The sequence below is a fragment of the Nelumbo nucifera genome, chromosome 1 (genome assembly GCF_055504915.1).
Source record: "Nelumbo nucifera cultivar China Antique chromosome 1, China Antique-T2T, whole genome shotgun sequence".
In the NCBI taxonomy this organism is placed as follows: domain Eukaryota; kingdom Viridiplantae; phylum Streptophyta; class Magnoliopsida; order Proteales; family Nelumbonaceae; genus Nelumbo; species Nelumbo nucifera.
The window spans coordinates 17,596,109-17,611,805 of NC_142649.1; the positions used below are offsets into that span (position 1 = coordinate 17,596,109).

Below are 15,697 nucleotides of genomic sequence, written 5' to 3' on the forward strand. Positions count from 1 at the left end.
GGCTTCAAATGGGCTATTACAGATAATTAATTGATTGGATCAATTCCTCCCTGCATGTGATGTATGGATGTGTGTGATGTGCTATGTTCATGGACCATAAGTGCTTGGCCCATACAGATTCGATAGTGGCTCTTGCGCACACCATGGCTGAATGCACATCATTGCCATGGTGTCTCTACTGGTCATTTGATGACCTCCCTCAATGGTGGGCCCCACACCTCCTGAAGAGGTTATGTGCGGAACCCTAGCCGATTTAGGCCCACCGAAATCTGGCTTTATGAAAGTCAGTGGGAGCCACTCTAGTTTGACCTAAAATAAACTAGGGCGTAATTCTTGTTCCCTCCAGTAAATATGAGTGCATGTGATAGGGAGATTCATATGATGAACTCTCTAAAGGCCTTCCATCATTAGCATGAGGATGGGTTCTTCAGTAATGAGGAAATGCACCAGAAAATGGGCTATCCATTTGCTGTTGGGCTTGTCTAAGTGTTTCATAAGATGATAGGGGCGTCATAGACCGATGTGGGAGGGGCTTCACCAGAAAATGGGAACTCTCTCACAGTACCTTGGCGTTCACGAATGTGATGAGTAAGCACTCACTAGACAGAAAGGTTTACTTGAAAACAACTCTGAACCTTGTCTGACAGAGGCCAAAAGGGAAAACTCATATGATGAGTGGATGTGATCCTTCACAGAAAGGTGGTGGGGTTTTGCAGCTGAAACAGTTGGCTCCATGCACCCTATGTTGTTTCCCACATTTCCAGAGACAAGTCGCTATCTCCGTCCTTGAGCAGGAGGGAAAACTCAGAGATGAAAAAATGGGAATGGAACATAGATTAAAATCCATATCTATGACTTGAACATGAATCAAATAAGGTTGTTGACTGATATTTGCTGTTTTATCAGAAAATGGCAAACAGACAATTTGCAAAGCTTCTTGACGACAACAAGCTTAAGGGCCCAAACTATGCCGACTGGTACCGTAACCTAATGCTGGTTTTAACATCTGAAAAACTAGACAAGGTAGTCAAGTCTCCTGCCTCGGAACGTACGGGTGATAGGGCTTCTAAAGCCCGTAGGAGAGAATTCCAAGAATGGGAGGATAAAAACTCCCTAGCCCGCTACTATGTCGTTGCTTCTTTGGACAACTCAATACAGAGGCAATTCGATTAGATCGAACTTGCTAAGGACATATTGAACAGCCTGAAAACAATGTATGAAGAGCCGAACCGTTCTACTCGGCAGAAGGTCTTGAAAATGTTCATGACCGCTCAGATGTCCAAGGGGCAGAAAGTTCACGACCATTGTCTTCGGATGATGGGTTACATTAACAAGCTGGAAGCCCTTGGATCCGGGCTAGACCTTGGAACTCAAGTAGATGCCATTCTGAACTCCTTGCCCTATTCCTTCAATGGGTTCATATTAAACTACAATATGAACAAGCTGAATGTCAGCATCCAAGAGCTGAGCAATATGTTGCAAAGGGCCGAGGACTTACTTAAGAAGGATGAGCCTGTGGTGATGCTTGTTGAAGCTAACAAAACGGGCAAGAAAAAGAGGAAGGCAAAGAAGCCTCAGAAGAAGACTACCAAGCCCAAGAAGCAGAAGAAGGATAGGACAGCAGATGCATGTCACTTCTGCAAACAGACCGGCCACTGGAAGAGGAACTATCCTCAGTACCTCTTTTTGTGCAAAATCTAAGAAGAAATTTGATTTCTATCTCAAAGCTATGTGCGGATGGATATTCTATCTTTTTCAGTAATACGATTACTATTAAAAGAAACAATAAGTTCATCGGATATGGGGAACTGGAGAACGGTCTCTATGTTCTACATCCTTCTCTAGAAACAAACATAGCCGAAACTACGTCGGCTGAAATCCCCAAGAAAAGAGCACGTGATACAGTTAATCCCACGTGCCTGTGGCATTACCGACTTGGCCATATTGGTATTGACCGAATCACAAGACTGGTAAAGGATGGTCCTTTGGATTTTCTAACTGTAGAAGATCTTCCCACTTGTGAGCCTTGCCTTCAGGGTAAGATGACAAAGAGGCCATTTAACGGTAAGCCTGAAAGATGTACAGGCACGTTTGACCTTATACATACTGATGTATGTGGTCCCCTGAGTGTTAGGAGCCGTAACCAACACGTGTATTTCATTACATTCGCCGATGATTTTTTACGATATGGTTACGTATACCTAATGAGACACAAGTCTAAATCTTTTGAAAAGTTCAAAGAGTTCAAGCAAGAGGTCGAGAAATAGTTAGGAAGAGAAATTAAGGCCCTTCGATCAGATCGAGGTGGCGAGTATCTCTCTGATGAATTCAGGGACTACTTAAAGGACAATGGGATAGTATCACAGTTGGCTCCTCCTGCTACACCACAACTTAATGGTGTTTCAGAGAGGAGGAATAAAACCTTATTGGATATGGTCCGGTCACTTCTCACCCATTCAGAGTTACCCACATCCTTTTGGGGATACGCATTAGAAACCGCATTATACGTGCTGAACCGGGTTCCAACCAAATCGGTTCCTAAGACTCCTTATGAGCTTTGGACCGGAAAGAAACCAAGTGTACGACACTTGAAGATTTGGTGTTGTCCGGCTCACATTAAAAGAACGAATCCGGACAAATTGGAATCCAAGACCAGCCGTTGCCTATTCGTAGGCTACCCAAAGGGCTCAGTGGGCTACCTAATCTATGATCCAAGTGAGCAGAAGGTGTTCTGCAGTCGGAATACACTATTCTTGGAAAATGAGTACATCCTGGACAATCTACGTCAGGAAATTGTTCTTGATGAGGAGAGCTCAGATGCAGTGGGAGGTGTCCCACAAGTTCCAGGTAGTCACCAACCTAGAAGATCTACCCGGGTGTCCAGGCCACTAGTCCGTTTTGGTTATAATCAGGATAGTTACCTGGTTGAAACCTTGACTAGTGAAGAGGATCCCGTGACATATACAGAAGCTATGTTGGACATAGACTCCCTTAAATGGGTAGATGCCATGAGAGCTAAGATGGACTCAATGGAGACCAATGGAGTTTGGACTCTAGTGGATCCGCCCTCTGGGGTAAAAGCAATTGGTTGCAAATGGATCTACAAGAGGAAGAAGGGCCCCGATGGCAGGGTTGAGACCTACAAAGCTCGTCTGGTGGCAAAAGGATACACTCAGAAAGAAGGCATCGATTACGAGGAAACCTTTTCGCCTGTGGCTATGCTTAAATCCATTAGGATCCTGCTAGCTGTAGCAACTTACTATAACTATGAGATTTGGTAGATGGATGTCAAAACTGTGTTCCTGAATGGGGATCTTACTGAAGATATCTATATGCAGCAACCGCAAGGTTTTGTAGCTGGGGGTCAGGAACACATGGTCTGTAAGTTGAATAGGTCTATATATGGATTTAAGCAAGCTTCTAGAAGTTGGAACATCCAATTTGACTCTACGATCAAAAAGTTTGATTTTGAGCAAAACCCAGATGAACCTAACAAGGTTACGTTTCTGGTTCTGTATGTGGATGACATTCTACTCATTGGGAATGATGTAGGAATGTTAACTACGATAAAATTATGGCTATCACAGCAATTCTCCATGAAAGACCTTGGAGAAGCCTCTTATATACTGGGTCTTCGACTCTATAGAGATAGATCGAAGCAGATAATAGGATTATCCCAATCTGCTTATATTGACAAAATAGTCAAGAGATATAGCATGGAAAACTCCAAGAAAGGAAATGTTCTTTTCAGGCATGGAGTCAATCTTTCCAAGAAGATGTCTCCAAAGACCTCTGAGGAAATCGAGAGCATGAAAGACGTTCCCTATGCCTCAGCCGTAGGGAGCATCATGTATGCCATGCTATGCACTCATCCTGACATCGCCCAGGTAGTGAGTGTAGTAAGCAAATTCTAGGCCAACCCAGGGCAGGAGCATTGGACTGCTGTGAAATGCATACTAAAGTACCTTCAAAGGACAAAAGAGTTTTGTCTGGTATTCGATGGTAGTTCACTACAGATCCAAGGGTTTACAGATGCGGATTTCCAGTAGGATCTGGATGATAGAAAGTCTACATCTGGATATGTTTTCACGATAGGATCGTGTGCTGTTTGCTAGAAAAGCAGCAAACAGGGGTCCACAGCAGACTCCACAACCGAGGCCGAATACATTGCCGCAAGTGAGGCTGCCAAAGAAGCCGTATGGATGAAGAAGTTCGTTCATGAGTTGGGAGTAGTTTCGTCCAGCACATCACCCATTCCATTGTTGTGTGACAACAATGGAGCCATTGCTCAGGCTAAGGAGCCACAAGCCCACTCGAAGTCGAAGCACATCGAGAGGAAGTACCATGTACTGTGGGAGATTGTTAGTAGAGGGGACATCCTGATTCAGAAGGTAGCATCAGCGGAAAATGTAGCAGACCCATTGATGAAGCCACTATCACAGAAAGTGTTTGAGAAACACGTGGAAGGCATGGGACCCCAGCTAGTACCTGATTGGACCTAAGTGAAAGTGGGAGTTGTTAGATAGTTTTGTATGCCCTTAGCCACAATCAAGAATGATGTACTTTATGAATTTATTGTAAATGAATAAAAGTACATATTTGATTCATGTTCCCTTGGTATGTTTCTGTGTAATACCCTTAAACTGGACACTTAATGAGACTCGTGTTAGTTTAGAATGTTCACAGCCAGTGGATCGGTCTGGGGAGACCTATCCTGACAAGGCTGACACTGTAGTGCCACCAAGTCGGTTGGGGTGGCCAGTCTCAGCTACCAGGGTGAGACCCTAGTCACATACAGTGTAGAATTAATAGAACCTTTGAACCGGACCAGATTTCCAGTATTGCCCTGGACCTTGGAGATAGATGGGCAAAACTGGAAATTTACACCAAACCCCTAGACTCGATTATGATACTACACTAAATGTCGGATTGGGCTGTCTTTGATGTACCAATCAGTGAGATCCTTAGCAAGGGTCAAAACCTGGGTATGTTGGGACAATCCAAGAATTCATCTGAGTGGGTGATCATAGTGAAAGAATCATCCCCTTTGTCGGACAAAGGTAATGATCGGGGATGCACTCTCTTTGATGAAAACCAAGACTGCCAACAGCCGATTTCAACCGTTGAGATTTGTTTTTGCAAAGCATATTTTATATGAGATATAAAAGTATATATTATGGTTTCTAAAATGTTTGCAAAACGTTTTAATTCCCGGGATCCATATAAGTAGAGAGTGCAACACTGTTCCTTGCAGCCGAGGGAGAGGTCCTCTCTTGTCGGGCAGTGTATGATCATTATGGGCTGAGAGGTTAAGTGTAAGACCATTGAGGATAATACCTGATGGGCTAATTTTGCATCTGCTCACAGTCCCTGGGTGTTACAAGGTGGCTTGGCCCAGGGACCACTTAGGGTAAGTATTGGGCCTATAGAGCCCATAAGATGGGTTTTCAGGGGGTGCACTGTCTTTAACCGTGCATTCGGCCAGGCCTTGTAACAAAGGCTGGGCCGAACCCATGTGGCTGATGTGTAGATCAATGTTTGGGTCCCACGCCTTACAAGGAAGCCCAACTGGGTAGCAATTTGGAAGGTTAAGTGAGTACATAAGCTTAATGAGCCTAAAGCCCATTTCGAACTGGGCTGTTTATTTAATTAATTATGGGGCGAATTCTGAGATAGATTAGCAGATAAGATAGGGTCTTAATCCTATCCACTCAGAGAGTCTAGATCTGAATGTGATTCAGATTTAGAAACCTCCTAATGAGATTAGGAGAAAGCTAATCTAATCTGCAGATAAGATAAGGGTTTATCCCTATCACCTAAAGAGAGATCTTATCCAAATATGATTTGGATAAGCAGCTCCTAATTCCTGAGACCCATTCGAGAAGAGAGTGCGACACTGTACTTTGCAGCCAGGGGAGAGGTCTTTCCTTGTCGAGCAGCGTTTGATCATTAAGGGCTGAGAGGTTAAGTGTAAGAGACCATTAATGGTTGTTTTACTTGATGGGCTATATCTCACTTAAGTCTGTTGTCCTTGGGCCTTCATAGGATGGTTGGACTCAATGATCATTTACTGTAAATGTTGGGCCCATTAAGAGCCCATACTGATGGACTTAGGGTTTCACACTACTTGATAGTGTATTCGGCCAAGCCTTTTCACAGAGGTTGGGACGAACCCATGTAGGCTTATGTGAGGTCATTGTTGGGGTCCAACGCTAAATAAAGTGAACCTAAATGGGCCAACAACAAACCAAGGATGTAAGCCACTTGCTTATTAGGCCTAAAGGCCATGATTAATTGGATTAATTAGGGTGTCACATGATAGCTTAAGCAGTCATTTTATATGGGTGAATATGGGTTTGGATATGGGTCTGGATCAGCCATTAGGATAAGAGGATAAGTTTTATCCACTTAGCGAGTTCAAATCCAAATAAATATTTGGATTAGGAATCTCTTAATTTGATTAGGAGTGGTGATCCATAAGGCTAAAAAAAGAGGAGATCGAATTTGCTCCAGTTTACTCTTCTCTTAATTCTCTCTCTCTCTGTTCTTTATGCCTCAGAAACCCTAATTCGACCTCCCCTTCTTGGACTGATCTTGATCAGTTCCACCTCTTATTTTTGGAAGAAAAATACAGAGAAAATTCGTGCTCACCTCCCTTGTACGATCCAAAGTGTTGGATTGTAGTTTTGTTGAAAATTGTGTTGCTGAATCGGCTTCAATTCAAGCTGTGCCATCTTCAGGGGAAGTTGGTTTTGGGATTCAGTTTGAGTGTGAACTATCACTTTGGGAGCTACATTTGTGGAATCCGTATCAGGTATACTTCTCCATTCTTTTTGGTTTCAGATTTAGTCTGGTTTCGGTGCAAGAACGATCCTTGAGAAATACAGCTTTTTAAAACTGGGAATACGATTCCCTGAAGGTTGCAAGAAAATTTTTGAAATTTTGCCCAACCATCTGGCATGGTTCGGCCATCCATATGATGGATTTCACCTTCCTTCACTTGCCGATTTGAGTTTTAGTTAAAATCCAGTTTGGTTCATTCCAAGGGATGAACCTGGCTTCGATACCACTGTTGAAATGGTTAGGATTCATCGTATGGATGGTCGAACCATGCTAGATGGCTGGGCAAAATTTCAAAAAATTTACTAATCCTTTTGGGAATCGAATTCCCAATGTTTTGAAAAATTGCACTTTTCAGAATTGGTCTTGCACTAAATCAAACCAGATTTGAAACCAATCAAAGAGGAAGATTTATACCTGATATGGATACCACAAATGTAGATCCTAAGGTGGCACAGTGTGTAGGTGAAGCCGATTCAATAACATAGTTTTCAGCAAAATTGCAACCCACCTACTTGTATCGAACTGGGGAAGGTGAGCTTGAAGTTCCTCTAAATTTTTCTTGCAAAAATGAGAAGAAAACTGTCCATCTGTCCTTGAAAGCCTAGGTCGTGACAGGGTTTCATGGAAGACAAAAGAGAAGAAGAGAGAACAAGAAATAGTGGTATTCTTGTCTAGTTCACCCTCTTCTTCTTTTATCTCTTTATGGACACTTCTGCTAATCAAATTAGGAGATTATCCAAATCTAATTTGGATCTGGACTCTAATAAGAGATAAGCCTTATCCTCTTAAGAGGATAGGTGCTCCATACCCATTTCCTAACCTAGATTCGACTTAGAGCACATGACAACTTAATTTAACATGTGACAACTTACTTATTCTTATTGATTATGGGCCTTAGGCCCATTTTCTTCAAAGGCTCATGACCCAAGATGTTGTATGGCCAGCTTAGGCCAGATTTGTATGGTGTGGAACCCCACATTTACACTTAAATGATCATTGAATTCAGCCATCCTATGAAGATCCAAGGATAATAGACTTAAGATAAAGACCATTAGGTAATCAACCCTGTAATGGTCTCTTACACTTAACCTCTCAACCCATAATGGTCACAACACTACCCAATGGGGAAGGACCACTCCCCTGGCTGCAAGGTATAGTGTCACCTCTCCTTGACAGATCCATTGCCGGTAGTTTAGATTTCCATCAGAGAGAGTGTAAGCCCAATCTTTCGCATTGTCCGACAAGGGGGCCGATCTTAACATTATGATCACCCACTCAGATGAATTCTCAAACTGCCCCAACATACCCAGGTTTTGACCCTCAATGGATCTAATTGATTGGCATATCAAAGACAGCCCAATCCAACACCAAGTGTAGTACCATAATCAAGTTTAGGGGATATGTGTAACTCTCCAGTTTTGCCCATCAATCTCCAAGGTCTAGGGAATAACTAGAAAATGGTCCTGGTTCAATGTTTCATTTAAACACACACTACATGTGCTATGGGTCTAACCCTAGCAATCGAGACAAGCTGCCCTAATTTCTTTGGAAGCATATCAGTCTCAAATGATATATATATATAGGGTTGCCAATTTTCCCCATTTGCCCAATCCCCGTGGTGATCCACCTCGAATGGGGCGGGGATGGGGTTGATTTTCCCCTATGGGGACGGGGATGGGGAATTTTCATCCCCATTAGTGGGGACGAGGATCCACACTAATATATATGTATATATGTATGCATACGTTGTATATGTATATATGTACACATACATCTATATATTAATATTTTTAAAAATATGGTTGAATTGTTTCTAATAAGATTGTAAATTTTATTTTTTAAATAAAACTAAAAACAAAAACAAAATGGTTAACATTATAAAAAATCACGGGGAATGGGTATCCCCATGGGGATGGGGTTCCCCATTGGGACGGGGATGGGAATTTTCATGAGGAAGGGGATGGGGAGAGGCATATATATATATATATATATATATATATATATATATATATATATATATATATATATATATACTAGAAATTAAGCACATGTAGTGCATGTAAGTTTGGAATCTGATGTGAACAAATTTGAAAATAACACCGTTGCATGTAAAAAAAAAACAAAGGAAATCATGGGAACCTCTTGAAAAAGCATGTTAATTAGCTAGATTGAATTGTCTCGGATATCCACCCTTGCGTATCAATTAAGGAGCAGTTACAAGACCTTTGTTCATCCATAAATCTCAAGAGACACCATTCCTAAGATCTAGGATTGCTGCTATAATGTTTAGTCAAGCCTACATCAATACATAAATTTCTTAACTAGCTTTGGTAGATTTTCATTCCTAGCTTGTTAGTTAATTTTCGCATTACTCTCCTTCTAAAATTAATGATTTAGTTTGATTTCCAATTGATTGATGATAATGGGATTTAGGGTAAATTAATACCTAATTCCCGATAACTTCATTATCACACACAAATGGTCGATTTGCATATATCCCTTATCTCCCCACTGAGTGCCCCACGAATTCTTGAGTAGCCAGTACTTCATGCCCTCTTCACTTGTACCATAACCAACCACTGTAATAGCATGGTTTAAATCAGTTCCACATTCCCCTGTAAAAACACCAGTTGAGTAGAAGAGGAAGTCGTTGGAACTAGCGTCTATGGCGACAGAAACTGGTTGCATTGCTACTGCCTTCAATAACTCATTCTCATCATTTGATGGGACGTCCACATATCCACTGATACTTGCTGCATGGGATGCTGATTTCTCTGTGTCGCACATTCCCTACACTCCTCTGTAAGGGTAGTTTTCTTCGCTGTTAATGCCTCCAGCTTGTTGGATATATTGGAATGCAGTATCCATAAAACCACCGTCACAGCCATTATTTTCAGTGTTGCAGTCTACCAGCTGTTGCTCAGATAGAGAAATTTGTTGGCCTTTCTTGATTTGGATAATCCCTTCTATTGCTGCCACTGCCGAGAATGCCCAACAACATCCTATATATATTGAATTGATTGCTTTGTTAGTGAATTGTACGTATTGTAATGCTTTGAACCCTAGTCGCACTTGCACCCCAAATTATATATATACTTGGTAGAAAAGAAAAAAAAATATATATATATATATATTGCCACTTACCACAACGGCCTTGGTCTTTGATGGGGGTAACAGCTCCTTTTTCTCTCCAGTCTAGACTTGGCGGAACATCAGTCACATTTTCGTAACTGAAACTGCGGCCATGGGGAAATTTTGATGATGGCCTTTGTTGTGCAAAATTTATGTAACCATTACGGTAATGCTTTAACTCTTCATCGGTCCGGTCAGCAAATGCATTTATGCTTTGCTTATATGGTCTATCACCAGCCAAGTTGAACGAATCTATGCGCTCCGCGTTGTACTTGAATATGTTGAAGCGTTTCTCCTTCTCTACATTGTCCTGGTATACAACTCCATGGCGAGCTATCCATTGCTCAATGGATAACAAAAGCTAGGCTAAGTAATTGAGGATCGATGTCCAATTCTTTGGTGGTTTTCATTTATATAGAGTTTGCATGCAATGTGCACTTCCCCACGTAGAGCAATACGTACAAACTAATTTCCTTGCCGTGCAGGGGGTGTTTGACTTATAACATTTATCAAGCATTCCTTATCATTCCAATCAATCCAGTAGTGCAGGGTGACTAAAAGTTTCCTTGAAGTAATTGGAGAGTCTAACTTAAACTATATATAGCATTGATTAAGAAATTTCTTCATACGAGAGTGTGGCAAGAATTACCTGCGCAAATTGGGGGATAACATCATATCAAAGAAGAAAAAAAAATGGCCAGGGGTCATATTTTCTTGCACTTTGGAAACGGAACCGTGACAAAAGCTACTTAATTTGCTTATTCTTATACAGTTATACTTGCATTCGGTCAGTCACAAGTGTCCATTTACATGTGAAAGACATACATCATATAAAACAGATGTGAGTATGTGACTGACAAAGGCTATTAGAATAAAAGTAAGTATTTGAGATGGTCTAGAATTGGAGAATAAGGTTGTGTTTGATGTTTCCACTTTCTTCTTCAATCATTTTCGGTTGACCCATTTGTTCCTCCAGGTTGTAGGACAATGGTTTAACAATCCTATTGAACAGGTTGACCCTTCAATCATTTTCGGTTGACCCATTCGTTCCTCCAGGTTGTAGGTCAATGGTTCAACAATCCGAGTTGAACAGGTTGACCCGTGATGTCGTCACATATATAAGTTAAGAAAACTACAAACTGAGACTAACGCTGATGAGGTTCCTCGGCTTTTGCATTTAATTAATTAGAGAGTCCAACTTGAACCGTCACATTCATTAAGAACTTTCCTGATCATGTCATATGAGAGAGTGGCATCTATTACATGCGCAAATTGGAGAACATATTTTCTAGTATAGGGGACGCAATCATGACCAATGCTACTATTTCCTAGACCACAAACTATTCAATGGTCCGGTCGCTTCTCATACACTCAGAGTTACCCACATCCTTTTGGGGTTATGCATTAGAGGCTGCGATTTACGTGCTGAATCGGGTTCCAACCAAATCGGTTCCGAATACTCCATATGAACTTTGGACCGGAAAGAAACCAAGTGTCAGACACTTGAAGATTTGGGGTTGTCCTGCACACGTTAAAAGAACGAGCGCAGACAAGTTGGAATCTAAGACCAGTCGTTGCCTATTTGTAGGCTACTCAAAAGGCTCTGTAGGTTACCTTTTCTATGACACAAGTGAGCAGAAAGTGTTCTGTAGTCGAAATGCGCAATTCTTGAAAACCGACTATATCCTGGACACCCATCGTCAGGAAGTTGTTCTTGATGAGGAGAACTCAGGAGCAGTGGGAGATGTCCCACAAGTTCTAGGTAGTGACCAACTTAGAAGATCCACTCGGGCATCCAGGCCACCAGTCCGTTATGGTTATGATCAGGATAGTTACCTGGTGGAAACCTTGACTAGTGAGGAGGATCCCGTGACTTACGCGGAAGCTATGTTGGACATAGATTCCCAGAAGTGGGTGGAGGCCATGAGAGCAGAGATGGACTCAATGGAGGCCAATGGAGTCTGGACTCTAGTAGATCCACCCTCCGGGGTAAAAGCAATCGGTTGCAAATGGATTTACAAGAGGAAGAAGGGCCCCGATGGCAGGATTGAGATCTTCAAGGCTCGTCTAGTGGCGAAAGGGTACACTCGGAAAGAAGGCATCGATTATGAGGAATCCTTTTCGCCTGTGGCCATGATTAAATCCATTAGGATCCTGCTAGCTGTAGCAGCATACCATGATTATGAGATTTGGCAGATGGATGTCAAAACAACATTCCTGAATGAAGATCTTACTGAAGATATCTATATGCAGTAGCCACAAGGCTTCATTGCTGCAGGTCAGGAAAACATGGTATGTAAACTTAATAGATCCATTTATGGACTTAAGCAAGCTTCTAGAAGTTGGAACATCCGTTTTGACTCTGTTGTCAAATCGGTTGACTTCGAGTAGAATCCGGATGAACCCTGTGTCTACAGGAAGTTCAGTGGAGATAAGGTTACCTACTCATTGGGAATGATGTAGGAATGTTAATTACGGTGAAAGTATGGCTTTCGCAGCAATTCTCCAAGAAAGATCTTGGAGAAGCCTCCTATATACTGGGTCTTCGACTCTATAGAGATAGATCGAAGCGGATAATTGGATTATCCCAATCTGCTTATATTGACAAAATAGTCAAAAGATACAGCATGGAAAACTCCAAGAAAGGAAATGTTCCTTTCAGGCACATTTATCGGACAGGATCAGCCCCTTTGTCGGACAAAGGTAATGATCGGGGATGCACTCTCACTGATGGAAACCAAGACTGCCGGCAGCCGATTTCAACCGTTGAGATTTGTTTTGCAAAATATATTTTATATAAGATATAAAAGTATATATATTATGGTTTCTAAAATGTTTGCAAGAAGGTTTTAATTCCCGGGATCCATATGAGTGGAGAGTGCAACACTGTTCCTTGCAGCCGAGGGAGAGGTCCTCTCTTGTCGGGTAGTGTATGATCATTATGGTCTAAGAGGTTAAGTGTAAGACCATTGAGGATAACACCTGATGGGCTAATCTTGCATCTGCCCACAGTCCCTGGGTGTTACAAGGTGGCTTGGCCCAGGGACCACTTAGTGTAAGTGTTGGGCCCATAGAGCCCATTTGATGGGTTTCAGGGGGTACACTGTCTTCAGCAGTGCATTCGGCCAGGCCTTGTAACAAAGGCTGGGCTGAACCCTTGTGGCTGGTGTGTAGATCATTGCTTGGGTCCCACACCATACAAGGAAGCCCAACTGGGCAGCAGTTTGGAAGGCTTTTTGAGTACATAACCTTAAATGGGCCTTAAGCCCATTTCGAACTGGGCTGATTTGATCAGTCATTTAAAGAGGGCGAATTCTGAAGTGGGTCAGCTAAAAGGATTGGGCTTAGACCCTATCCACTCAGAGAGTCCAAGATCTAAATGAGATTTAGATCTGGAAACCTCCTAATTATATTAGGAGATGGCTGATCTGATCTGCAGATAAGATAAGGATTATCCCTTATCACTAAGGGACTTCTAACCCAAATATGATTTGGATTGGCAACTCCTAATCTGATTAGGAGCTGATCCCTTTGAGATTATAAAAGGGGAAGGGGGCGGCAGCCTTTTACATGATCAACAGCATTCTTCTCTTTGAAGAAAGAGAGATTGAGAGATTTCCTGCATATTGCGAATTCTCTCCTGCCGCCACCTTCCTGCCATTGCCATTCCTTCAGTTCGATCTCCAGTTCTTGGAAGCAATCAAGATTTGATCTTGATCTCAATCTTTTGGGAAAAGATTGGTTGGAGCTGTACTCACAAGTCGTCCAGTTGATTCTTGCGAAGGGTCAAGTTCTTTTGAAGAACATTGTTGATTCTGCTCCATCCTTCACTACGCCATCTTCAGTGGGAGCAGATTTTGGATCCTTCCTTGGGCGTGAACACCTCCATTGGGAGATAGTATTTCTCCGTATCAGGTATAATCTTCTCCCACTCCTTTTGGTTCAGATCTGGTTCAGTTTATGGTTCAAGATTGATCTTTGAAAATATGATTTTCTAAATAGGGAATACGATTCCCAGTTGAAGGGAGAGATAAATTTTTGAAATTCGTCCCTTATTCCGCAATCTTTGGGCGCCCATAGGATGGATCTCTCATCCCTTCAGAACCCTGCTAGGAGTTGGACTTCCTAAGCACAAGACACCACTTACGCCCCTAACATGGAAATTAGTAGGGCAACCACCTCGGTCAGGTTGGACAACATGGCCTCGGCATTGGGGTCCAAGCAAAACAGGCGTAGGAGGCACCCAAGGCATAATCCCATCAAGAGCCGACTCGGTCCTTAGGTGGATGGTCGTCAGACAAGCCCGCCTAAAGAACAAGAAGTCAGCCTATCAAACACCTCGACTGCTCCTCAATTCATTCGGCCTTTGCCCCTTTCGGCCAAGATCCTTGCTGAGCCCTGGCCTAATAATTTTTTAGCCTCAAACCTAGAGACTTAGGACTAAATGACAGACCTCGTTGACCACATCAACAAATTGTAGGCTTTGATGTAGCTACATGAAGAAAATGAGGCAGGAAAGTGCCTCGCCTTCCCAACCATATTCCGCCAGGCTACCCAAATGTGGTACTCAAGCTTGGCCCGGGCTCCACTAAGACCTAGGACCAGATTGTCAACCTGTTTACGACACACTTTGCTACCTACCGATGTCACTCGAAGACATCCAACTACCTAATTACGGTATACCAGTGTTCTGTATATCCAGAACCATGACCCCGCTATACAGATGACCGCAACAATCCATGACGTCTGAGACCCCCACCTGAGAAGGTTGCTTGTGAAGAACCTCACAAAGGATAAGGGGAAGTTCCTTAAGCATTACCAAAAATATATGAACATCGAGGAAATGCTTCATGCACACAAAAAGCTTGTCAGAGCCGGCAAGAGGAAGGAACGTGATAATGGCCAAGGCAAAAGAATTAGCAAGCACAGTTGTAGAAGCAACAGGTCGCCTAGGTGCTCCAAGTCACTGAAATGTCGATTCAAGCCATCCCTTGCCGCTCCAGGTCGTTGACAAGACGCTTAAGGACTCCCCCCATTGGCGGTTGACCTAGAAATAGAGTTGTTCACGGGCCAGGTTTTGGACCTGACTTTACACTATGTCATGCTCGGGCTTCGGGCCAGGCTCATTCAAATTTTGGCAAAAGCTAGGCCCAAGCATGGCCCATGAACAGGTCTACCCGGAACTACTGCCAAAGCTCGGCGTGGATACAGCTCACCCATTGGAAGATGTCATCCTCGTGTTGATCTTAGATATCGAGCCCAAGAAGACAATCCAGATTGGGCCACAACTCGATGAACCTCCACGCTTCTAAATTAGTAAGTTTTTTACATTCAAATATTGATCTATTTTCCTGGTTGCGTGTCGGCATGCCTGGCATAGACCCCTTTGTTATTACCCATAGATTTAATGTAGTTCCCTTGGTTATACCTATAAAGTAGAGGAAAAGGAAATTCACCCCAAAGCTGTGTAGGACAATTGACAAGGAGGTTGGGAAGGTCCTCAAATGTGAAGTGGCATATGTGCATCGGCTATACAGACCCGAAACAAGCTTGACCAAACTATATCTTCCCACTCTTAAGGATAGACAGACTAGTTGATTGCACCTCGGGGTTCAAGCTGTAGAGATTCATGGACGTCTATTCTGGTTTCTAGAAGATCTAGATGGATCCAGCAGACCAAGAGAAAACAACTTTTGTAATCTAGATGGATCCAGAAGATCTA

General features: G+C 42.6%; 1 protein-coding gene across 1 annotated transcript in view; it reads right to left on the minus strand.

The window, feature by feature from the left end:
• Positions 1-15,697, minus strand: part of LOC148802967 (senescence-specific cysteine protease SAG12-like) — an 84,099-nt gene that overhangs the window by 62,016 nt on the left and 6,386 nt on the right. The window contains exons 2-3 of the mRNA XM_088886313.1: positions 9,988-10,336; positions 9,729-9,845 (exon numbers count right to left, since the gene is read on the minus strand). Coding sequence (XP_088742439.1) covers positions 9,729-9,845; positions 9,988-10,336 — 466 coding nt within the window. The remainder of the gene's footprint in view (positions 1-9,728; positions 9,846-9,987; positions 10,337-15,697) is intronic.